General features: G+C 38.2%; 1 protein-coding gene across 1 annotated transcript; it reads left to right on the forward strand.

The window, feature by feature from the left end:
* Positions 1-14,621: 14,621 nt before the first annotated feature.
* LOC138907247 (uncharacterized) lies at positions 14,622-15,491 on the forward strand. Its single transcript, XM_070197782.1, has one exon. It carries the CDS (start codon positions 14,622-14,624, stop codon positions 15,489-15,491), a length of 870 nt encoding a protein of 289 aa, XP_070053883.1.
* Positions 15,492-27,802: the final 12,311 nt, after the last annotated feature.

Here is a 27,802-nt window from a genome sequence, read left to right on the forward strand (position 1 = left end):
TATTTCAATTGACTGGCATTTAACCATAGATGCTTATGTTCATGTTTAGAGAAATCAATACTTAAGCTTTATACCAAAATCATTAATTATTTTTGGACAAAACTAAAAACACGTGAATCTTGGAAAAGATCCAAAGGAGATATAAAGAATACGAATTAGGAGTAACGATTAAACAATATAATAGTTAAGCCAAGTGGAAAAGATCTAAACATAAGTGAAGTGGAAGAAATAATACATTTTGCTGCAGAATTTTGCTATGGAGTAATATACTTCTCAAAAAGTTTATGATGGAGAATATAAAATAGTGGCTTCTTTTATAGAAGTGTTTGAGTCTTTTTTCCTAATGGATTCGGTAGTATAATAAGTTCTCAAATTATTAAATTTGTAATAGGAATGGATTTCTAGAGTTATTAGTATTAGTTTAGAATTCGGACAATATAAGTAGAGGTTGTCAAATATATAAATTTTAATAAGTATAATGTGTTCCTAGGAGGAATTGGTATTAGGTTTAGGGACAACTAGATGTATTCATGCATTTGTCCTATGGCTAATAGGATTAGAGGGCCGACGTTGGAATTCCGGTTATAGCCTTTCCTAGGAAGTTATTATATTTAAATTTTAAGGCTATTTTAGTAAACCAACATTATATTCATACTTTTATAATAATATAGATGGATGTCTCATAAAAACAAAATAGATAAATGGAAAGTTAATTTTTCCACATCATTTTTCTCGCACCGGAAAGTTAATTCTTCGACTCATTTTTTGAAAAAAAATGAATTAAATTGAGTGAATTTATTATTGAAAAAATTAATATACTAATTTTACAACTTGAATGATCATTTGAATAATTAGCTCTTTTGTGTGTGGATGAAACTCTTTTTGTTTTTCTTTCCTTTTTCTGGTTAACCCAGCCTATATCATCACTAGTGTTAGAACCCGCACGATGCACGAATAATTTGACAAAATATTAATCTTATAAAATCATGATCTAATATATTATATTATTTTAATAAATATTAGTTGTTATTTTATTATTTAATGTATTGTGTAGAAATATAACAAAATCTATACAAAATCAAAGGATACACATCATATATTAATCAAATAAATTATTTGTTCCTTATTTATTATTTATTAAATTAGCAAGTACTTAGTATTATACATTAACTAATGTGACTTTTTATTAACTTGTCAATTGACTTAATATTTTGATACTACTTCTCATTTAATATAACATAGATATATATTTTCTTATTCTGAAATATTTTTATTTTCTTTAAACTTATGTTATATAGTTCAAAACTCTTCAATTGTCTATATTTATCAATAATTGTTTTGAGTGTTATTTTTATATCTTTTATTTTTTAATTAATTCAAAATATAGTTATCATAAAATTATCTTTATCCCCTTCTTTTCGTACATTCTTTTCTACTGTAATATTTGATTACTTTTCTCATTCTGTAGTTTACTGAAAATTTAAAAAATATAATAATTTTTTACTAAATTGTAATTTTAAATTCATCAAAATTATAAAGAGATAAGCCTTTTATTGTTTTTATAAAAAAAATTACCTACATTTTCAAGTTGGACTTGAGTCAACATTTCGAGTAAACGACCTCGGAACTGGGATTTGACAGTTTCAATAGGTTTGTATGATGATTTTGGACTTGGGCGTGTATTCGGATCGAGTTTCGGATGACGCAGGAGCGTTTCAGCACTTAATATTGAAAGTTAGCGCATTGAAAGTTTTCCAAATTCTTTAAGATTGGTTTGGAGTAGACTTCGGTGTTATCTAGGTCCGTTTGGGATTTTGAGCCTGGTAATAGTTCAGTATGGTGATTTGTAACTTGAACGCAAAATTTGGCGTCATTCCGAGCTGATTTGATTGCGCAAACGAGTGTGTAGTATTTTGTTAGATGTGTGTAGACTTGCCGATTTGTAATTCTAGATATTATTTTGGTGCTTTGATTGTGCAACGAGTCTGTAGTATGTTGTTAGATGTGTGAATGTATTTGGATGGGCCCCCGGATGCAAAACAAATTGGAATCAAACTCGAATTTGGAGATGGGGGAACTACTGGTGTTTTAGGTCTGGTGTGGTCGCACCTGCGTGGAATTGGCCTCAGGTGCGAGCTCGCAGAATCGAGCATGTGATCGCAGAATCGGCTTGGGAGTGGGTGGCCAGTGGTCCACAGAAGCGAAGAAGTTTCCGCATAAGCGAACTCGCTTCTGTGATGAATGGACCGCATATGCTAAGAAGGCCAGCCAGGCTTGGGTTCGTAGGTGCGGCTACACTTTCTGCAGAAGCGGGCTTGCAGAAGCGAGACTTAGTCCACAGAGACGAGGCGAGCTGGCCTAGGCAAAGACCGCATCTGCGAGGATTTTTTCGCAGAAGCGGAGCCGCAGATGTGACTGTTTGGTCGCTGGTGCGAAAATCGCTGGGGCAGTGATGTTTTTAATCCGAGACTTAGACCATTTTTTCTTACATTTCATTTGGTCTTGGGCAATTTTGAGAGCACATTTGAAGGGAATTCTCATCAGTATCCTAAGGTAAGTAACTCCCACCCATTTTTAAGTTAATTATGCGGACTTTAGGTAGATCATGGAAAAAATGTGAAAACTTGTGAGATTTGTGAAGAACCTAGATTTTGATAAAAATGGGATTTGACCACGAGATTGGTTATGAAATTAAGTAAAAATTATATATTTTAGTTCGTGAGGCTGTGGGTAATATTTATTTTTGAAAATTTCCTGAATCTAGGTACGTGGGCCCGGGGCAAAATTTTAAAAATCTTCCAATTTGGGTTGGGTTATGACTCTAGAAGCTAAATTATAAACTTTTGAGTATATATTGACTAAATTATAAAATACTTGACTAGTTTCGGATTGTACGACATCGACTTGGGGCTTTTAGAGTGGATTAGTGGATCGGGAGTGAGCTTGAAAACGAGGTAAATCTCTTGCCTAACCTTGTAAGAGGGAACTCATCCTCTTATGTGTATCTTTGTTGTGTACTACTTATGTGGGAATTTACGTACACACGAGGTAACGATAGTGCATGCGTAGCCATATTCCATGATATGTTCGGGTAGACTTAGATCCACATCATGCTTTTAATTATACTATTGTGTTTATCATGCACATTAACTGTCTTGAATAGAGCTGAGACTAGGGATTTAAAGTTACAATTATCGACTTAGCCTTCTTATTTTGGAAAATTGAGGAATACTTAATAACTATGAAAAATTCACGTCTTCTCGCCTCGCAAGTACTTCAGCGAGCGAGGTAAACTTCTCTACTCTAATGGGATCGGGTCATTCACCTCGTCAGTATAATAACACCACTCTTATGGGATTGGTCGTTCGCCTCGGCAGTATGGTAACACCATTCTTATAGGATCGGGTCGTTTACCTCGGCAGTATGATGGTAACACTATTCTTATGGGATCGGGTCGTTCGCCTCGACAGTACTGAGTACCACTATTCTTATGGGATCAGGTTGTTCGCCTCGGCAACTTCATTCTAAATAATCAAAACGGGTTCCAGTTTGGATATAATTGAGTTAGGGTCTTCACGGCCAGTTATGAGATGTTGGTGATGTGTTACGGACTCCTATTGTATTTATTGTAGTTGCTTTTATTTGTCTCATTGATACATGTTGTATGTTCATCATTTCTACTTTATTCACTTTTATTATTATTATTATTATTATTATTATTATTATTGACCTATAGTAAATGTCAAGTCGACCCCCATCACAATTTCTTCGAGGTTAGACTAGATATTTACTAGGTACGCGTTGTTCTCCGTACTCACGCTACACTTCTGCACTGATGTTCAGGTACTGAGACAGGTTTCACCAGTGGTCACGCAGACGCGTAGCCAATCATCTACGGAGACTTAGTGATGAGATGCTTGCCTTGATACGATCCACATCACCGGAGTCTCCTTCCACCATATTTACCATTCTTGTCTAACACTTTCGGACATTAGTTTTAGTCGTTTTGTATATTCTCTAGATTGCTCATGTACTTTTAACGCTGGGTTTTGGGGATTTGTAGCACTTATTTACCGTTGTATTTGTCATTTCTACCACCGCAGAGGCACTTAATATGTTCGTATTTTGTTTAAAAAGATTTGTCACAGTTACATAAATTCTAGTTTAAATTGTTCTCTAAAAAAGAAAAAAAATCGTATTAAATTGTTAAAAAGGGGTAAATCGGTTGTAGTTGCACGTGTGGGCTTGCCTAACGGCGGTATTAGGTGCAGTCTCGACCTATTACAGATTTGGATCGTGACAGCGGTTGCTGAGGAGACTTTGTGGTGAGCTTCTCCCTATGTTATGATCCGCACACACAGAGTCTCCGTCCTATTCATCTATTATATTGTCTATTTTCTATTCTAGATAGTGGTGAAAGTGGTATTGTATATTCTCGTAGATGCTCATGCATGAGTGACATCGAAATTTGAGGGTTTCTAATGGATGCTCACTGTTGTACTTAATATTATGATCACCCCAATTTATGTATTATTCATATTTAGCAGTTTGGTAATATATATATATGTTTCCATGGGTTCTGGATTTATATATATGTTTCCATGGGTTCTGGATTTAAATTTCTAAGTATTCAATGAAATTTCTGATTTTAAAAGCTGAAATGGTTAATTAAGTGAAGGTTCTCGCGCTGGCTTGCCTAACAATATCGTTAGGCGTCATCATGGCCAATTATGGAATTTGGATCATGACAATACGATAACGAAAATCAATAGCGAAGAATAACAATAATATATTTTTTTGTGTTGCGGCATATAATCCGATCTTCTACATAATGCCAATACCGTTCCGTACCCATTTTAATATAAGTACTGGTGCGGCGCCCATTCCCATGTCAACATATATACTGTCACAGCATGCAATACAATTCGTATATATGCAATAATATTTTTGTAGTGTACAATCCTATCCACACATATTCAATGATACTACAATCAACCACGGCGTATCTTACAATGTAACATAAAAAGAAAACTAAACGTATAATTTCTTCAAACAATCCTATATAATGAAGTAAAGTGAAGTAAAAACAAGTAAGGCGAATACTTAAGTAACGTCATAAGGCAAGTAAAGCATTTATCCATTAACATGTAAAATCAAAGAGCAAGTAAAGGCGGACAACAAATAAAGGAATGGATACATGGAACATGTAGCAAATGGAGGCATGTGACAAGTAAAGACATCTAGCAAGTAAAGTATTAAACAAGTAATAACTTGGAATAAAAAAAGGCACAATGTAATTGAAAACGTGCAATTAAATACTCCACCCAATATGATTAAACCCATGACAACACATATCACTCGTCACCTTGGATATACGCTGTCCCCGTGCATAATTCATGTAGCAAATAGACCAAACAAGTCCTAATTTCCTCAAGTCAAAGTTAACCACGATACTTATCTCTTTCTGAAACACAATCAACAATCAACCACGGTCTTTTCTTTAGAACAAGCCTCTAATCCAATCGAATCTAGCCAAATATCGTTCAAACAATGCAAAACAAGCTTAGAAACCACTTACGAATGAAAAAGTTTCAATTTTGATCATAGTTGAAAAAAGTCAACCTGGACCCACATGGTAGAAATCCGATATCCAGACCAAATTCTGAATACCCATTCATTCCCGAGACCGAATGAATGATTTGTTTCGAAATCCGACCTCAATTTGAGCTCTAAATCTCAATTTTATGAAATCCTAAATTCTACCCAAAATTCTTAATTTCTACCTTGAAATTCATAGATTTGATGATAAAATTCATGTGAGACCCCACTTGTGGAATTACACTGGGTTTGCTTTTGATAATAATATTCGTGAAAAAATAATTGAAATTGATTGAAAACAAGTTAAAGTTGCTTCCCAATATATTTGGGAAGAAATAGCTCTTAAAAATCACTTCTACGGAGTCTAGGATTGAAAAATGGTGTAAAATGAGCTAAGTACCGAAATTGCCCACTTTTACCCAGCAGCAGGTATCACAAATGCAAACTATTTGATCACAATTGTGATCAATGTCTGAGCCTAAGAATTATCGCAAATGCGGAAAAGCTTTCGCATTTGCGAAAGTCCCTTCCCTCGCAAATGCGAATAAAAGCTTCGCTTTTGCGAAACTGCCCAAAGGCGCCCAGCGTCGCAAATGCGATGACCCAACCAATCGCAAATGCGACACTAACTTCACAAATGCGAAGTGCCCAAATCCCAGCCCCTTGCAAATTTGATACATTGACCGCAAAAGCAATGCTCGGACCTCGTAAAATGTGAGATTTGTAGACAGTCCACACCAGATTTTCCAACAGCAATTCAAATCCTTTCAAAAAACATTCAAAACTCACTCGAGCCCCTCGGGCTCCAATCCTAACATTCACACAAGTGTATTAACATCATACAAATTTGCTCGCTAACTCAAATCATTAAAATAACATCAAATATCAAGAGTTGATCTCAAAATTTAGAATTTTCAACTTTGAAACTCAAATTTTTAATTTTTCACATAATGCGCTGAAACGTCCTCGGGTCACCCGGGACATCAACCAAACATGCGTACAAGTCCATTACCATTATATGAACCTATCGAAATCGTCAAAATATCGATCCGATGTCGTTTACCAAAATCGTTATCCATGGTCAACTCTAACCTCATTTAAGTCAAAAATTATATTTTCTTGAAAATTTCACACATAAACTTTCCGGAAAATGACACGGACCACGCACGTAAGTCATAAATCATCAAATAAAGTTACGAGAGGTCTCAGAACATAGAAAAAGAAATTAGTACTCAAAACAAAATATCGGGTCGTTACATTATGAAATGAAAATCTCGATTAATTTTGGCTGTATCAAAGAAACCATTCATACCTCTCTCTCCTTTTCTCTCAACCAGTTCTAGGATTTTCTCCATTTTCTTGGCACTAGATACTTTAACTTCCCCAAGTAATTTTTCATAGTATTTTACTCAAAATACTTACGCATATGATAGTCTCATATACTGTCGTTATTTTTTTTTCCAATAAAATATGCAGCTCAGTTGCTAGGCGTCATCAATTTCTTACCACCCTTTGCCATGACATATGGTCCCACGTTACTCCGAAACGACAAATATTTGAGATGGAAGGGAGTAGGATTTTGCAAATGTAACACTCCGCTGAATACTGATTTTTGTCATTCACTAAATTAGCCTTCTGAACAGTGTATGCTGTTTGTTGTTTTTGATTTATTTTTAATCAGAGAGGTTCATTATGGATTAACAAACCTAATAAATTGGATGATGATAATGTATTCATGTGAAATAATACTTTATTGATAGAATTCGTGTGTCGGTTTAGAAATGGATAGTACCCATTTAGAAAGATTATAAGTTTTTATTGTATAAAGTATAAACCATGCAGGTGGATTTTATAGACACCCAAATTAAGTTTGGGAAAGTCTAAAAATATATTAATCAATTAATTAAATTTCAGTAATATTATATGATTTAGCTGGTATATATAATCTTAACATGGCAATGAAATAAGTGTTTAAAGTTGAGTTTCAAATTTAATAAGGAGAAGGAGTGCAAGTACAAATATATTTTTTTGGTAATGCAAGTACAAAATTTTAATAGAATAAATGATAATTTATTATTATAAAATTATTTCAGGTTAGAAAGGAATCCTTATCATGATAGGAAGCCTTATATATTACTACTAATTCTTTTAGAATTTGGAGAAACGGTTACTTGTTTGGAAAGAAATATAAGAATGTCTTATATTACTAATTCTTTTTGAATTTTGAGAAACGGTAACCTAATTCGTTTTTGGTAAGGAATTGACCAAAGGCTAAACGATCTCTATATAATAAAGGGTTCTTCCAACGTCAAAGAAGAAGAATTCTTAGAACATACTTACCCACCCAAGTTTGAGTCCACATTCCACAATTTCTTAGAGAGAATTAATATGAATATGATCAACTTAGAGATAGGAAATCATCAACTGATGGCGCTGACATTGACTTCAACTTAGAGATAGGAAATCATCGTCTTTTTGGTGGTTTTCATGGCAGCGAGAATAGCCATGGCGTTGGGAGTATTGGGGTATATGTGAAGACACGAGGCCATGACCTAGAAAGATCCTCAAGTAAATATACAATAATATGTATATGTAAGTAATATTTTTGAGATTTATAATCTTAAATGTGTTATAATAATAAAAAATTATTAATATAATAAAGGACCTATATATAATATTTATATAGGTAATTTGTTTGCCTAGGGCCGGTTGCAGTACCGTCGATAACCACATATAGCTAGTTGCTTTCCTTTTAATTTTCCTGGGTAAACCCTGCACTGCTCTTCTGCCATTTGTTCTTCATTCGTTCCCAATGAACATTTTAAAAATATTTGATCGGACTGTATCTGTATGGGGTTTTACAATAAAACTTACGTACTTGCTAATTTATCATTAGCACACCGTTCTGTCCTTTTCGGTCGTCGCCTTAGCAAAAAATAGTTGGTTCAAAATATTACTTTAATAGTAACCTTTATCACTTTTATCCTTATTATACGCAAAAATAATTCAGATAACTCTTATAATTTATACTCCATCCAATAACGTATTTAATCTTAAATGACATGTATAAAGGACCAGAAATAAAAGATAAGAACACATTTTCATCACTTTAATATTTGCTTCGGTAACCACCAGTAAACAAAAATAAAAAAAAAATAAAAAAAAAGATTTTTACCTTCCTATACTACATATGAAACTTTATTACCCTTCCTAATCAAATTTTAACTTAATTACATGAGCATATACAATTTATCAATTATATACTATTAGTGTCCCTTTATATTAAAAATTGAATAAGGATTTATTTATTTCTCATCCATGCTCTCTCTCTACGTCTCTCATTTCTCTCTTCGTCTCTCTCTCTTTCTCTCTCTTCGTCTCTCTCTCTTTTTCTCTTTGTCTATCTCTCTCAATCGTTCTCTGTTCTTTCCCCAATTTTCTTCCTTCGTTTTTCTCTGCTTTTTATCCTCTCTCTTTTTTCAACAATTTCCTTTCATGTTGCACAATTGGTGTTTGAATTGAAATTGTTATTAATAAATTTTGAAGGTATTTGATTTTCCACCATTGATATTCATTAAAAGTTTCACAGCTTTAAATTCGAATTTGGGTTTTCAAAAATTATTATTTGTTTGGATTGAGTGTTGTTGCAAATAATTGGAAATATTCTTTGGAGTTTATATCTCAATTTTGAGGGTGTGGTGAAGATTAGACTTGATTTTGGCTGAATTTCAGATTGAAACTTGAAGAAGAAGAAGAAGAAGAAGAAGAAGAAGAAGAACATATGACATACAATATACTTACGAAATTGTATTAAAGTTGTATATAAATTATATTTAAGTTGTATTTTATTGTAATTATATATTTTTTTATTTGAATGTTGTATTAAAGTTGAAAAATAGTTGTATAATGTATGAATCGTTGAATAAAATTTGTATTTAAGTTATAAATACTATCTTTTTACATAAAGTTGTTGATATGCATCAAAATTATTTTAAGAGAGAAAATTTTGATTGGAATTTCAGAGAAGAAGAAGAACGCACCACTTACAAAATATATACAAATCATATACAAAATACAGATAAAATAAAATTTGTATGAAAATTATTTTAAGTTATCTGATATTGTAGTTGTATTTATCCGATAAGAATGATGTATGAAAGTTATAGATAAGATGTAAATAAATTGTATATTGTAAATCAAACTAAAAATACACGCTTCAAAATAAGAACATTTTAATTACATGAATAAATCATGAGAAGGTAGTATAAATTACCTCTTAACTGGATTTTCAGCCTCATGTAACCCTATACCAACTGAAACGTGAAGAAAAGAAAGAATAATCAGCGAATTTTCAGATGACAAATTGTTCAGTGCGTAAAACTTAGTAAAAATTAAATGACTTATGTCACGACCCAATTTCCTATAGGCCGTGATGGCGCCGCTAGGCAAGACAACGGTGAACTAACCGTGCATCTATTCTTTTAACATTTTTAAAATAGTTAATTTTTAATTATTACATAAGAAAGAGATGAGAAATTTAATAAAATAAAACGTAACAAATTGTAGGATCAAGTGTAGTGAAATGAATACTCAAAAATCATTAAGTGTCTACTAGCAAAATTACAAGACCCGGTGTCACAAGTGTATGAGGTACTAGTAGAATACATAAAACACTAAACTATTGTCTGAATTAAAGTAGAAAAAAAGTAAATACAAAAGAAAAATTTCGGGTGCTGCAGAACGGCTCGGAAGGCAGCTCACCGCTAAATCTCGATGTATCAGGAGTGCGTGCCGGGATGATGTCCAGATGCGCCTGCCTCACATCATGCACGGTGTGAGCACCTAATTTTTTACCGTGTTTGAATATTTCCCGCTCCCATCTTCCCACGCGTGTCCCCACTCTTTGTCCCCCACGCGTGTCCCCACTTTACTTTGTCCCCCACGCGTGCCCCACTTTACCTTGTCCCCCGCGCGTGTCCCCACTCTACCTTGTCCCCCATGCTTGTCCCCTCCCCACCATACCTTGTCCCCCCATGCTTGTCCCCCCATAATTTGCTCCCTACTCCTCTCTCCATTGTTCTCCACTCTTTGTCCCCCCATGATTGTCCCCTAACCTCATGCCTAAAATCAGCCAAAACAAAAGCCAACAACCATCCCAAAAAACGAGGTCAAAAAAAAAAAAAAAGAGAAAAAGTCAGCAAAAAAAAATTCCAGCCAAAAACTCCATAAAAGCATGTTAAAAATGAATCCAAGGGGGGCGGGGAAAAAGGAAAAAAACTCCAAAAAAAAAATAAGTTGTAAAACACCATTCGAAACAGCCCCCAAGAGGACTCCGAAAAATAGCCAAGCAACCAAACTCTGTCGAAGATCCGGCGAGGCTTCCAGTCGAGGTCATCGGTATAGTTTCGCGGTCGAGCTAACGAGGTTGTTGTAGAGCTTCAGTCAATATCCTGTTCGATTTGGATTTTAGAGTTATAAAACATTTAAAGTTCAGATTCAACTTTGAGGTTCATCTTCTCCATTGTTACTTTTAAGCATGTTAGTATATGACTTGATTTGATGAATGTTTTGAACAGTGAAGTGAGTTTCTTTTATTTGTGATATTGAATTTAATTATTTATTTCTCTTACTGGTTTAATTCTGTTAATAATCGTAAATTTCTTTTTTTTTCGATTTTAAATCACGTTTTTCCTTATTTTATTGCTTATTTGTCTTGTTTTAGATTAGTTCAAAATGGTTTAGTTGTCCATCTGATTTTGGCATTTTTGTTTTTGCCCACTTTGGTTTGAATGAGTTATATGAAGTACTAGAGATTTCATTTTCTTGGTTCTTTCTCTTTCGTTGCTCCTTGTTGGCTTGAATGAGTAGGTCATTATTTAATTAGTTAAGAACATGAAATATGTAGTAAGTAGTAACTTTATATCTTGTATTACTTTATCTAAATATTCATGCATTTTATTATTAATGAATTTATAATTTTCAGTTGTTGCATCTGACTTATGTGTGATAGATTTTGGTTAACTATTTAGGATTAAATTAAGCATATAAACTATTTAGTTGGGCCATAGAACTTTAAGACTACGGCAGTGTTGAATAAAATATTTTTGGCATAATTGTGAGTTGTATCTTTGATTAAGTGACTTTGAGATTCTTAGTATTACTCACAAAAGTATTCTATAATAATTCCATAAATCATGGCCTTACAATAATCTTAAAGTTTAGGAAGAATAATGAACAACGATAGAGTGGCTTAGGCGCGCTTTAATTAGTTTATCGCGATTATGTATACGTTCGTGTGACATAATTGTGATTACCAAAATTAAAAACGAAGTATCTATTCACGCAACTTTGGGCAAAACAATCTTAATATAATAAAATGCTATTAATTTTGTGTACGTACGTGTGATATGATTTTAGCAAAATAAATAAAACGGATTAACACAAGTGATTCGTTTCAAAGATAATTCCATATTTTTATAATTAAAAGCGGATAGATAAAACATGGAAACCAATAAATCATAGTTTATCCAAAATTAATTTAAGCCAAGTTTAAGTCGATAAAGTAACCGTGCTAGAACCACGGGACTCGGGAATGCCTTACACCTTCTCCCCGATCAACAGAATTCCTTACCCGAACTTTATTTTCGCAGACCAATAATAATAGAGTCAAACATTCCTTTGACTAGGGATTCAAATAAAAGGTGACTTGGAACACCCAAAAACTCAATTCCAAGTGGCGACTCTGTAAGTAAAATAATCCCTACTCAAGTTTGTCACTTTAATTGAAAAAACTCTTTAACCCATAATCCATAACATATATCTTTTGGGGGCATAAAAGGGGTGTGACAGCTCTGGCGACTCTGCTGGGGACTTCAAGAATTCGAGCTTGTACATTGACTTTATTTGGCTTTATTAATTTTTGTATATATTGTGATTTATTTGGGACTAATGTGCTACTTGTCCACTTTTTACTGTCTTGATATTGTTGAACTGTACATATAAATTGTATCCTCTCTCGCATCTCACTGAGTCTTCTGATAATTAGTTATGTTGTGTTTGCCTACCAGCATCACAAAATTTCTGTCTTGAGATAAAGCCAGTTAGCCTACCAGCTTCTGGTGAAGGATTTAGTCACACATGTTTAGGCGGGAGAGCCGTTAGCTAGCCAGTGCTGCTCTACTACTGGTAATGCTTGACGCTCCTCGGCTCGGGTTGTTTGCCCGGGTAAGCCAGGTCTAGATACCATCTCCTTTAGGATTTACAAACTTAGAAGAACAAGCCACAAGCAATGAATATCCCTAGTAGGTTACGCTTTATTTGCATCATGTGCATTTGACTTAGCAGCTTTCGACACAAGGGTCGAGTTCTATTTTAGGACAAGTACCTTGTTGAGACCATTATGTCATGTTATGTGCTACTTGTTGCATTATTTAGGAGGCTGGCATGTCGACCGACTTTAGCATAAATCAATTGAACAAATATAGAAAAAATGATGTGGTCTAGTCCATATGATTTTTAAAGATTAATTTTCATAGAAAAAAAAATAGTCGATTTTAACCGAACCACGCGGGTCTGATTCTCACCGGATGTGAGATACGTAGGCAAACCTCATCGGTTCCGGCCCAATTTTTAGAAAAATTTCAAAAATATTTTTCTTTTCCTTAATTCCCTATTTACAATTATTTCCTTAGAAAATTCAAAAAAAAAAATATTTTTTTTAGTCCCATAGTTTAGCTTTTATTTATTTATTTATTTATTTATTTCTTTTTTTCTTTTATAAGAGTCAAAACCCGAGAAATCGAAATTTTTATGTGTCAATAATATGTTTGATCAAAGTCTAACTCCGTGTCTGGGTAGACAGGTATACCATGAGTGGGGAAAGAGGTAAGTCTGAAAAGAGGCCCAGATCAGAAGAGATACCAGATTTTCTGATTGTCAATCAGATACCACAGTTGTTGTGGGATTGGTGGAGAGACTTTAAGGAATATGAGCGAAACCAGACAAAGAAATACTTGAGACATTTGGTTCACATGATTACGATAAAGCCGAGGAGGGATGTGATTGAAGCTTTGATTCCGCACTGGGATCCTGAAAACAATGTGTTCCGTTTTACCGACTGTGAAATGACTCCGACCTTAGAGGAAATCGCCCATTTCCAGGGGTGGGGCCGCAATCTTCGTCGCCAAAGGCCCATAGTACCAAAAAATATAAACGAGGGTAGGTTTCTGAAGCTTTTGAACATAAATTACGGACAATATGAAGGTCTAGGAGGCAAATGGGTTAAGTTGGGCTTTTTGTTTCAGTTGTATGGCCTAGAATGCAATTTCGAAAGGAATGTGGGAAAATTGAAATCAAAGGAAGATAAGGAAACATGGAAGGTACATAGAAGGTTTGCATTTATGGTCACCTTTTTGGGGCGTGTAGTTTTCCCGGAAAGAGAGGGACGCATTAACATCCGCTTGGCAGGTGTAGTTGAGGCTCTGACCTCAGAAGGGGGTGATTATACTTTGGTCCCTATGATTCTTTCTTGCATTTTTCGTGCTTTAACTAGATATAAAATGGGGGCACGAAACTTTGATGGTTGCAACATTTTGTTACAGATATGGTTTTTGGAGCATTTCTATCGTCATCCTACGATCACTAATTTTAGTGAGCTATGGCCCAATCATACTTATGATCACCAGAAAAGAATTGACGAATGTGACTTGCCAGAGGGGATTGGCGCCTGGAAAGAACTACTTCTTACTCTATCTGCCAAACAGATCACTTGGAACTACGATTGGTTCTCCTCTAAAGAGGTCATTTGTGAGTCGGCATACCATTCTTATTTGGTACTCATAGGATTGGATGGTGTTCAGTCTTATGCTCCACTTCGGGTAATGCGCCAATTTGCACGACTATAGGAGGTGCCACCAACACGAGATATGAGCAAGTTCTGTTATGATTTTGGTAAAAATCAACCTCATAACGAAGAAGAAATTATGAAAATTTGGTATGCAAGTAAAGTCTCGGAGTTGAATGATATGGTAGAAGACCGAGATCATGGAGAGGTGATCCCTGGATATATTACCTGGTTTCATGACCCTTCGTCGCTTAGAGATGGGCCTGAAGGGTTCAATAGGAGGAGAAATGATCAAAGAGCTATAGAAAGGTTAAAAGAGGAATTGGAGAATGCCCGGATGACCATATCCAAACAACAAGCCCAACTACAAGCCGTAGTCGCTCGGATTCGTTTAAATATTGAGAAAGATTATCAATCTACCTTACGGGTCATGGATAAAGATCTAAAGGATGCTAAAAATGAGGCGGCCCGCTTAGAAGAAGAACTGTCAAGCACTATTGATTTAGTTAGAAGAGCTGAGGCAAATAAAAATGCTGAAATACATAAGCTACAAGAAGACTTGAGTATCGTTGAAGAGGATGCGCACCAACAACAATTGGAGTTTGATCAGCAGAGAGAGAAGTTTGAAAGAGAAAGGGCCTATTGGATACACTCAAAGGGTCAGTTTCATACACAATTGGAAGAAATAAAAAGGCATAAGAGAGGTCATCAACATGCAGATTTTGAGGCAGAGAGGCGTCAGTGGATGATTGAGAGAGCTGTGCTAAACCGCCGTATTGAAGAATACGAGGGACGCGAGACACAAATGGGGAACGCCCTCAATACTACCCAGATATGGTTGCAGAATTGTCACGTGAATATGGGGCAAGCCAGAGAACAAGTACTTCAATTGGCAGAGAAAGCAGCATATATTCACAACGATCATCGTTATCTAAACAATGAGAAAGTTGGTCAACAAGCACGTACCCTCGTTCCACAGTTGCCGACAGTGTTTGAGAATTTGTACGAGACTTTGGGGGGAGAGTGGAGGCCAAGGGATGCAGACCATTGATGATATCAGTTTAAGAAAGAATGCCATTAAATATTAAAGTTTTAGTGCAGTCAATTAGTTTTTAGTTTCATTTTGCATTTGTCGTATTTTTAATTTTATATTTGTCGCATTTTCAGTCATATTTATGTCTTTAGAGTCATTTTGAAAAGAAAAAAAAATTGTTATTTTGTCTCACCTGAACTACGTAATGATCTGATTCATGCGGCGACATGATACGTAGGCAACCCACAAAAGGTTCGATCAAAATATTTTTCAATGATTCTAAGATGAGGGATCAAAATGAGGCGTGAGTGAAAATATATATATATATATATATATATATATATATATATATATATATATATATATATATATATATATAAATAAAATAATAAAAATAAAATAAAATAAAAATAAATAAATAATAAGAGCGTCAATAAGAAGCTACCCCATAAGTCGGAATGAAACATGAAGCCTCCAAAAACATGTTAGAAATAGTGACAATGATAGGAGCATGGCACATTATGTGTGATTTCATATCTATAAAATGCTTAACCCTAACACGTTTGTTGTCTCTTACAAGTTTAGCTTAAGGTGGTTGGTTTGTGGTAAAACTGGCAACACACCATTACTTCACTAGATCTAAGGGAGCAGTAGTAATGACCAACGATAATGAGATCGAGCTGATCAGTGATGACCCCCAGGGTCAATCAGTTGAACAAGAGTCAGAGGAAATAAGAAAATTGAGACAGCAATTGTCTGATGTATATCAAGCTTGGGTGTCTGGTCAGCCTCCACCCTGTGGTCCCTCAGAGGGAACTTCCACTGTACCCCTGGCTACTCAACCGTCGCTCCATGCAACGAGCGACCACATCCTACCACCAGGGTATGTGCCAAACTACAGCCTCCACGTTGCTCCTGGTACCTCTAATGTGCGACCTCCAGCCGCACCGGTCAGGAACACTCCTCTAGTCATGTCTGGCGCACCGGCATACACAATCCCGCCTCCACCTCCTGTGACGAGGCCAATCAATGAGCCACCATCTCATGCTTATGATGGCCAATACTACTCTCCAAATATGGCTTTCGGGGTCTCGGCTCCATATAATCAGACTCCTCAGTACGAGTCACCAGTGGAAAATGAAAGGTCTACCAAGACGGTTGAATCGGATGAGATGGCCAGGAAAATGAAAAGTCTTGAACAGAACATAAAGAACATACAAGGATTAGGGGGTCACAAAAGTGTTTCGTTCAGTGATTTATGCATGTTCCCTCATATCCATTTGCCACCAGGGTTCAAGACCCCAAAATTCGAGAAATATGATGGACACGGCGACCCTATCGCCCATTTGAAAAGGTACTGCAACCAGCTGAGGGGTGCAGGTGGAAAAGAAGAATTGCTGATGGCTTATTTTGGAGAAAGTCTGGTGGGGGTAGCCTCCGAATGGTTCATTGACCAAGATATCTCTCACTGGCATGTCTGGGACGACATGGCCCAAGCCTTCGTCAAACAATTTCAATACAACATAGATATTGCGCCGGATCGCAATTCTCTATCCAATATGAAGAAAAAGCCGACTGAAAGCTTTAGGGAGTATGCGATCAAGTGGAGGGAGCAAGCAGCTAGAGTTAAGCCACCCATGGATAACCACGAGTTGATCACTATTTTTCTGGAGGCCCAAGAGCCTGATTACTTTCAGAACATGATGTCCGCAATGGGTAGGCCTTTTGCTGAAGCAATCAAAATAGGAGAAACGGTCGAAAATGGCCTCAAGACTGGCAGAATTGTAAGTCAAGCTGCTCTCAAAGCCACCACCCAGGCTATCCAAAATGGGTCGGGAAGTTTGGCAAATAGAAAGAAGAGAGATGAAGGGTCCATGATGACTTCGGGATCCAGGGAAGTTCAAAGAGGGGCATCGCACCCTTATGTGCAAGCTCAGCAGGGGCACTCCAGCTACCCTCAATATTACTATCCCCGCCAATTCCTCAGTACTCTTTGGGACCGCCACAATATACAGTGTTTAATGCTAAATCATATGCTCATCCTCCTAATCAACAGGTACGGGCACCAGCTCCAAGATTACCCCGACCTCAGTAGCAAAATTTTCGGGCACCCTACAATGCTCGTCCTAGGCAGGATTATGGTCGAGAGCAGAGGCCAGTGGAAAAATTTACTCCATTGGCGGAATCATACTCTAGTCTGTTCCAGAAGTTGAAGCAGATAGGCGTGATTGGACCCATCGCTCCCCACCATATGCATCCCGATTCACATGGATTTCAAGCAAACGCTAGATGTGAATATCATTCAGGTGCTCCGGGGCATAGCACTGATGATTGTTGGACCCTGAAAAGAGCCGTAGAAAGACTCATTGTTGAAAAATTGATTGTAGTCACGAATGGTGAGGACCCTCCTAATGTGACCAATAACCCGTTACCAGTACACGATGATGTTCATTTTGTGGGAATGATTGGCCGAGATCATGAATACAAGCCGGTTGGTCGAGCAGAAATGACAGTGGTAACGATTCAAGAGGGAACCAAACTGGAAGTAAATCCAAGCCTAGATGCACCGTTGATTGTGAAAGGTGCCCAGAGCTCAGAAGGGGCAATTTTATATGTTCCAAAAATCTCGAGGTTGGAGGTTCGCTCCAATGCTCCAAGCCCAAAGTTATACGTCCTTGGAGGTCACCCCATCACAAAGGAGAATCAGGGCGGTATGACGGGTATAATAGAGCCGATCATAATCAAGCCTGCCACACAACCCCGTATAACAAATACGAAAACAATCCCTTGGAACTACAACAAAACTGTAGTAACCTACAAAGGTAAGGAAATCATAGAAGAAGTGGGGGAAATTGGAGGTTTGACTCGATCAGGAAGGTGTTACTCTCCAGAAGAGTTGAGGAAGGCTAAGCAAATCAGAGAAGGCCAAATGCCAATAAAGAAACCGGTCACTGAAGAAGAGGCGGAGGAGTTTTTGAAAAAGATGAAAGTTCAGGATTACTCAATCATTGACCAGCTGAGAAAGACTCCTGCCCAAATCTCTCTGTTATCTCTGCTTATACACTCAGGAGAGCATGCCCGTGTACTAATCAAAATCCTGAACGAGGCACATGTCTCAGAGAATACCACTGTGAATCAATTAGAGAAGATGGCCAATAGATTTTTTGAGGTGAACAGAATTTCCTTTACTGATGATGAACTTCCTGAGGAGGGAGCCGATCACAATAGGGCTTTGCACTTGACTGTCAAATGCGAGGGGCATTATGTGAAGCGAGTCATGGTTGATAGAGGCTCGAGTGTAGATGTATGCCCTCTTTCTACCTTGCAAAGCATGAAGATCAATACAGACAGGATCCGACCCAGCAATGTTCTCATCCGGGCTTTTGATGGCTCAGTGAGGGATACCATTGGGGAGATCGACCTGACCATGACGATTGGGCCTGTTGATTTTGAAATTGTCTTCCAAGTATTGGACATGAAAACTTCTTATAACTTTCTTCTTGGAAGGCCATGGATCCATACGGCCCGAGCTGTGCCATCCACCTTGCATCAGATGCTCAAATTCGAGCACAACAGGCAAGAAATTATTGTTCACGGAGAAGACGAGTCATCCATTTATAAAGACCCGTTAATCCTATGTATTGAGGCCAAGGAAGGATGTGAGTCCATTATCTATCAGGCTTTCGAAGTGGTTGTTGTGGACCATGTTGAGGAAGGAAAACCCATTCTACATCCGCGTCTCTCTTCCACATCTGTAATGGTGGCTGCACTTATGATGAGACAAGGTTATGAGCCAGGAAAAGGTTTGGGGGCATCATTGCAAGGAATTTCAGAACCCATTTCTCCGTTCAGTAACAGGGGTACTTTTGGTTTAGGCTTCAAGCCAACACAAGCAGACAAAGACAAAGCCAAGCACTGCAAGAAGCACGGGTGGGTCTTGCAGAAACCTATCCCTCACATTTTCTACACTTTTGTCAAGCCACGATTCAAATATGGTCAAAATTCCGAGGCGCATGCAAACATTGATGAAATTTGCCATGACCTCAGGCAGATGTTTTCTGAAGTGAACATGATCCAAGCGGGTGAAGGCACTAGTCGTGCCGATATGCAACTAATTGGCCCAGAAACCATGCTCAATAACTGGGAAGCAACTCCTCTCCCCACAAGGAAGGAGTTTTGGTAGTTGACTTTTGCAGCTTCTTTCTTTTGTACTTTGGGTTACTTTCAGGGTTGTAATCCAAATATCTTAGTATGATTGTTTTATTTTGACGTTAACCCTCCTATCCTTTCAAATTCAATGAAATGCAGTTCAGTTTCGTGTTAAATTTTGTATATTTTTCTTTTCCTAATTCCTGCCATTTTATTTCCATTTCAGTTTTGTTAATGCCGGCTTTAATAACATGACATGCATGCGGAATTCACACCCAGATCTCAAAAGGCTATCTAATTTCGAAATAATGCAACAAGAGGTCGAATATGATGAAGATAAGGTTTTTGATGAAATAAAAAGAGAGTTGGAACAATTTGAAAATAAGCCTAGGCCCAACCTCAATGAAACTGAGCCAATTAATATCGGAGGTCATGAAGAAGTCAGAGAAACAAAGATAAGCATTCACACTGAACAAAAAACCAGAGATGCCTTGATTCAACTTTTATTTGAGTATAGAGATGTGTTTGCCTGGTCTTATGATGATATGCCTGGTTTAAGCGTCGATTTAGTGGTTCATAAACTTCCCACGTATCCTGATTTTCCACCAGTCCAACAGAAGCAGCGAAAATTTAAAACGGACATGAGTGATAAAATCAAAGAGGAAATAATGAAGCAATTGAGCGCCAATGTTGTCAGAGCTGTACGATACACCACCTGGGTGGCAAATGTTGTGCCCGTGCCAAAGAAAGATGGAAAAATTAGAGTCTGTGTTGACTACAGAGACCTGAACAAAGCAAGTCCGAAGGATAATTTTCCTTTGCCGAACATCCATATTCTTGTAGATAATTGCGCAAAGCATGAGATACAGTCGTTCGTGGATTGCTATGCTGGGTACCACCAGATTCTAATGGATGAGGGTGATGCAGAAAAGACCGCTTTCACCACTCCATGGGGTACCTATTGTTACAGGGTCATGCCATTCGGTTTAAAGAATGCAGGGGCAACTTACATGAGGGCCATGACCACCATTTTTCACGACATGATGCACAAAGAGATTGAAGTATATGTCGATGATGTCATCATAAAATCAAAGACACAGGCTGACCACGTGAATGATTTGAAAAAGTTCTTCAAACGGCTTCGAAGGTATGACCTTAAGCTCAATCCAGCCAAATGTGCGTTTGGGGTTCCATCTGGGAAACTCCTCGGTTTTATAGTCAGTCGGAGAGGCATCGAATTGGATCCATCTAAGATAAAGTCCATTCGAGATCTGCCACCCCCGAAGAACAAAAAGGAGGTTATGAGTTTGCTCGGAAGGTTGAACTACATCAGTAGGTTCATTGCTCAGCTCACAACCACGTGCGAGCCCATCTTTAAGTTGCTGAAAAAGGATGCTGCAATCAAGTGGACAGACGATTGCCAAAATACTTTTGACAGGATCAAAGATTATCTATCAAAACCCCCTGTACTGATCCCACCTGAACCTGGTAGGCCTTTGTTTTTATATCTATTGGTGATGGATAATTCTTTTGGATGCGTTCTGGGGCAACATGATGCGACAGGCAAAAAGGAACAAGCAATATATTATTTGAGCAAGAAGTTCACAAATTATGAGGTTAAGTACACCCTTTTAGAAAGGACATGTTGTGCTTTGACTTGGGTCGCTCTGAAGTTGAGACATTATCTTTTGGCCTATACTACTTACCTCATATCTAGAATGGATCCTCTGAAGTATATTTTCCAAAAGCCAATGCCCACCGGCAGGCTCGCAAAATGGCAAATCCTGCTTACAGAGTTCGACATCGTCTATGTCACTCGCACTGCAATGAAAGCACAGGCTTTGGCCGATCATTTGGCAGAGAATCCAGTTGATGATGAGTACAAGCCACTTACCACATACTTCCCAGACGAAGAGGTCAACTCAATAGAGGAAGTAGTTCCAGATGACAACCCTCTATGGAAAATGTATTTTGATGGAGCTGTCAATATCAAAGGAGTTGGGATCGGGGCAATCCTCATCTCACCTATTGGACAGTATTACCCTGCAACAGCCCGACTTCGGTTCTTCTGTACCAATAATACGGCAGAATACGAAGCATGTATCATGGGTTTGAAAATGGCCCTCGATCTGGATGTGCATGAACTATTGGTTATGGGAGATTCTGACTTGCTTATCCGGCAAGCCCAAGGTGAATGGGAGACTCGAGACATCAAGCTTATTCCATACAGACAATGTGTACAAGATTTGAGCAAAAGATTCAAATCCATCGAGTTCAGGTACATTCCCAGGTTTCACAATGAGCTAGCAGATGCTTTGGCTACTTTAGCCTCGATGCTCCCTTATCCGGGAAACACCCATATCGATCCACTAGAAATCCAAGTTCGGAATCAACACGGTTACTGCAATACAATTGAGACAGAACCATATGGTGAACCATGGTATCATGACATAAAACGATTCCTGAAAATGAGAGAATACCCAGAGCACGCTAAGGGAGATCAAAAAAGAACTATAAGGAGGCTCGCCAGCAGTTTCTTCCTGAGTGGGGAAATTTTGTACAAAAGGACCCCAGATTTGAACTTGTTGAGATGCGTAGATACAACAGAAGCTGAGCGGATCATGAGTGAAGTACATTCGGGGGTATGCGGACCTCACATGAATGGATATGTTTTGGCGAAGAAGATTCTGCGGGCAGGGTATTATTGGCTTACAATGGAGCGAGATTGCTTCAGTTTTGTTCGCAAGTGTCACCAATGCCAGATTCATGGTGACCTGATTCACTCGCCACCTTCAGAGTTACATCCCATGTCCTCTCCTTGGCCTTTCGTTGCTTGGGGAATGGATGTTATTGGGCTAATTAAGCCAAAGGCTTCAAATGTGCATAGATTCATTTTGGTTGCAATTGATTACTTCACCAAGTGGGTGGAAGCCGTCACTTTCAAAGCAGTCACCAAGAAAGCAGTGTTAGACTTTGTTCATTCCAACATCATCTGCCGCTTTGGTATCCCAAATACCATTATCACTGACAATGCAGCCAATCTCAATAGTCATTTGATGAAGGAAGTATGCGAGCAATTTAAAATTATGCATCGCCATTCTACCCCTTACCGGCCAAAAGCCAATGGAGCCGTTGAAGCGACGAACAAGAACATCAAGAAGATTCTTAGGAAAATGGTCCAAGGCTCGAGACAATGGCATGAAAAGTTGCCTTTTGCTCTTTTGGGATACCGCACGACTGCTCGCACATCGGTTGGTGCAACTCCTTATCTGTTGGTATATGGGACAGAAGCTGTAATACCGGCTGAAGTCAAAATTCCCTCTCTTCGGATCATTGTGGAGACGGAGATTGAAGATGCAGAATGGGTAAAGACCCGATTAGAACAACTAATGTTGATTGATGAGAAACGGCTAGCAGCAGTGTGCTTTGGCCAGTTATACCAGCAAAGAATGGCACGCGCTTACAACAAGAAAGTGCATCCAAGGTACTTCGAGGTAGGCCAACTCGTCCTGAAATGCGTTCTTCCACACCAAGTAGAAGCTAAAGGAAAGTTCACCCCAAACTGGAAAGGACCCTACATCATCAAGAAAGTGTTACCAAAAGGGGCTTTGCACTTGGTAGATGAAGAAGGACGGGTACCAGATATGACTATTAATGCAGATGCAGTCAAAAGATATTATGTGTGATATATACCCACTGTGGAACTTTCGCGCATGATTTTCTTAGATCGAGATGACGAAGGCTACCATTGCTCGCTATTCCAAGAAAGTGTCACCCTTTTGTTACCCCTTTTTTAGTTGTATTTCTCTTCTTCCTTTGTTTTCCACTTTTTGGAACATGTGTACTTCCGAGTCATTGAACTACATCCGACCTGATTCCGAAAGGATACGTAGGCAGCCTTACCCTGGGTTCGGTCCCATTGCAACAAAAATCCATATTCCCAATACTCCAAAACTGGGGCAGAAGTTTGTTTTTATCTTACGGTTTTTCCTGTAGAAACAGTTCCAAAGGTTGTAATTCAGTTCAAGGTTCCTTTCGACTTTTCCTGTTAAGAACTTCTGATCGATCTTTGAGAATACTTGAAATCCACATGCCAGGGGCATCAGCCAACCTTTCGCGTGTCGTATCTTAGTAAAAAATATTAAAAAATAAAAAAATAAAAAGAAAAAAGAAGAAGAAATGAGAGAGTCTTATCGGTGAAAACCCGTATGGGCACTGTAAGGCGACGGTGATTAGAGAAATGAGAGAGGTCAGTTAGCGAATACCCGCAAAGGGCGCTACTAGCCGGATGAGGGTCTTCCATGCTCCGGCATGAGCACAACTAAGACAGTTTCAAGATTGAACATTTGCGACATATTTTGAGAATTAGACAGCTCAGACAGATCAGGCGTCCAGTCCAAAATGCATGTCATGATTCATTGAAGTCGGCACATATCTCCAGATAAGTCTCCTTATTTCTCTCCCCGAAAGGGACACCTTTTATTTAGACACAATTCCTTTTTCATTTCCAATTGCTCTTCTATTCTTTTCCATAATTTTTCTTAGATTCTCTTTCGGTCTAATCTCGCATCAAAAGCAAAGCAAAAATGGCTGCCAACTGGCTACAGTTTCCCCGTAATACCAAGCATAATTTGGAGCATATACGGCATTGACAAAGGCAAGAATCCATATGTGATCCCTTTTGATAAGGCGGACAAAGTGTCTCAAAGAAACTGAAAAGGTCGCTTAAGCAAGACTTGCTTCATGGGAAAAGTTGATAAGCACTACAGACAAACATTGGTTCTAGTTGAAAGACAACTAAGTTTGATTTTAAAGGAAAATTGCTTTGCCTTAGGGATAAGGATTAGCGGTACCATGGACATCCGGGTATGAAACAGCCAGGGGAAACGTCAGAAAGACAATGTCTCTAGAAAGCGATACAGAGTATTCGGGAACCTCGGTATCACACTGACAAAATCAGTTCTTCGACAGCGGAGGGGTGAATTCAAACTACTAAGGGCATCAAGGCCACAAACCGACCACCACTTTAAAAAACTCACAAATTTTTCTTTGTTTGAAGCAGGATCAAAGCAGTGCAGAATGGCAATTTTCAAAGGGCGAATGTCACCAAATGTAAGTTTTCGCGAAATCTCAACTTTCCTTTATTTGCAGCATGCATCACTACTGTTCATACATCCCATTTTTGTAGCTTAACCCAGGTAGAACCATTTCGCATAGGGGGATCCAGCTCATAGTTCTGAGTAGAAGTACTCTTCACTCAAGCTTGCTTTTCATAGTTTAACCCAGGTAGAACCTTTTCGCATAGGGGGATCCAGCTCATAGTTCTGAGTAGAAGTACTATTCGCTCAGGTTGCTTTTCGTAGCTTAACCTAGGTAGAACCTTTTTGCCTAAGGGGATCTAGCTTATATTTCCGGGTAGAAGTACTCTTTGCCTAGGCTTGCTTTTCGTCGCTTAACCCAGGTAGAACTTTTTTGCCTAGGGGGATCCAGCACATAGTTCCGGGTAGAAGTACTCTTTGCTCAGACTGTTTTTTGTAGCTTAACCCAGGTAGAACATTTTCGCTTAGGGGGATCCAGCTTATATTTCTGGGTAGAAGTACTTTTCGCCCAGGTTTGCTTTTCGTCGTTTAAAACAGGTAGAACTTTTTCGCCTAGGGGGATCCAGCACATAGTTCCGGGTAGAAGTACTCTTCACTCAAGCTTGCTTTTCATAGTTTAACCCAGGTAGAACTTTTTCACCAAGGGGATTCAACATTCTTTTTCTCAGTAATACAGGGCACCAACCCCCTGGTTACATTTCCTTTTCAGTAATACAGGGCACCAACCCCTGGTTACATTTTCTTTTCAGTAATACAGGGCACCAACCCCCTGGTTACATTTCCTTTTCAGTAATACAGGGCACCAACCCCTGGTTACATTTTCTTTTTAGTAATACAGGGCGCCAACCCCTGGTTACATTTCCTTTATAGTAATACAGGGCGCCAACCCCTGGTTACATTTTCTTTTTAGTAATACAGGGCGCCAACCCCTGGTTACATTTGCTTTTCAGTAATACAGGGCGCCAACCCCTGGTTACATTTCCTTCTCAGTACTACAGGGCACCAACCCCTGGTTATATTTCCTTTTCAGTAATACAGGGCGCTATCCCCTGATTACATTTCCTTACCAATATAGGGTACACCAATCCCTGATCTCCTTACTAGTATAGGGTACACCAATCCTTTGTTGTATTCTCCAATATAGGATACTTTATTCCCTAGTTGATTTGAGCTTAAATGCATGGTACACCACTCCCTGATATCATTGCCAATATAGGGTATCCCATTCCCTTTCCACATTTTCCCGACATAAGGTACACCAATACTTAGTTGAGACATTCTTTTGGGATCATGACCTTTTCAGGGTACACCATTCCTGTTCTTTTATTTCTTTCAAAGAAGTAGTTTAGAATTTTTGTTACAATAACTCACGAAATTTTTCTAGTGAAAACTGGGGCAAAAAAATTTCGTTTGTTTGTTTGTTGTGATGTCTGAGCAGGTTTTACCGCGAGGCACAGTGTTCGAGATGAACAAAAAAAAAGTCTCAATCCAGAATAAAGAAAAGAAAAGGAAAAGAAGTGAATCCAAATGTAGAAGCAGATGGAAAGGATATGGACTACTCAAGACATGACTAGAGTTACGAGCTTCACATTTCCCGTCTTGCTCAGAAGAAGCCGTAGAAGAATGAACTAGCACCTACAGCTAGCAAGCATCAAGGTTCAGATCAGAGTCTGCATGAACAACCAGTCAAGACTCAAGATCAAGGTTCAGAAGACTTATAGATAGGAATTTTGTAACTCATAGTTGATAGGCTTGTTTAGTTTCTTTCAATTTTGATGTAATAGCAAGACCACATACCGGAGGATCGACGAAACCTAGCTCGACTTTCGAACTCATCACTCCATTATTTTTCTTGAACTACACGCGACCTGATTCCCTTATAACCCGGGATATGTAGGCTGTCCAAAACTAGGACTCGGTTGCACATTTTTCTTTAATTTTCTTCCTCTTTTGAATATCGATATGGTCAAAACTTAGTCACACGGCTCACTTTATCTTTGCCCGAAAACTTTTAATGTTTCCAAGAAAAGAGGGGCATGCTGTGAGCACCTAATTTTTTACCGTGTTTGAATATTTCCCGCTCCCATCTTCCCACATGTGTCCCACTCTTTGCCCCCCACGCGTGTCCCCGCTTTACTTTGTCCCCCACGCGTGCCCCACTTTACCTTGTCCCCCACGCGTGTCCCCACTTTACCTTGTCCCCCGCGCGTGTCCCCACTCTACCTTGTCCCCCATGCTTGTCTCCTCCCCACCATACCTTGTCCCCCCATGCTTGTCCTCCCCACAATTTACTCCCAACTCCTCTCTCCATTGTTCCCCACTCTTTGTCCCCCCATGATTATCCCCTAACCTCATGCCTAAAATCAGCCAAAACAAAAGCCAACAACCACCCCAAAAAACGAGGTCAAAATAAAAAATAAAAAAAAAGTCAGCAAAAAAAAATTCCAGCCAAAAACTCCATAAAAGCATGTTAAAAATGAATCCAAGGGGGGAGGGGAAAAAGGGAAAAAACTCCAAAAAAAAAAAAAAAAGTTGTAAAACACCATTCGAAACAGCCCCCAAGAGGACTCCGAAAAATAGCCAAGCAACCAAACTCTGTCGAAGATCCGGCGAGGCTTCCAGTCGAGGTCATCGGTATAGTTTCGCGGTCGAGCTAACGAGGTTGTTGTAGAGCTTCAGTCAATATCCTGTTCGATTTGGATTTTAGAGTTATAAAACATTTAAAGTTCAGATTCAACTTTGAGGTTCATCTTCTCCATTGTTACTTTTAAGCATGTTAGTATAAGACTTGATTTGATGAATGTTTTGAACAGTGAAGTGAGTTTCTTTTATTTGTGATATTAAATTTAATCATTTATTTCTCTTACTGGTTTAATTCTGTTAATAATCATAAATTTCTTTTTTTTTCCGATTTTAAATCACGTTTTTCCTTATTTTATTGCTTTTTTGTCTTGTTTTAGATTAGTTCAAAATGGTTTAGTTGTCCATCTGATTTTGGCATTTTTGTTTTTGCCCACTTTGGTTTGAATGAGTTATATGAAGTACTAGAGATTTCATTTTCTTGGTTCTTTCCCTTCCGTT

The sequence above is a fragment of the Nicotiana tomentosiformis genome, chromosome 1 (assembly GCF_000390325.3).
Source record: "Nicotiana tomentosiformis chromosome 1, ASM39032v3, whole genome shotgun sequence".
Taxonomy (NCBI): domain Eukaryota; kingdom Viridiplantae; phylum Streptophyta; class Magnoliopsida; order Solanales; family Solanaceae; genus Nicotiana; species Nicotiana tomentosiformis.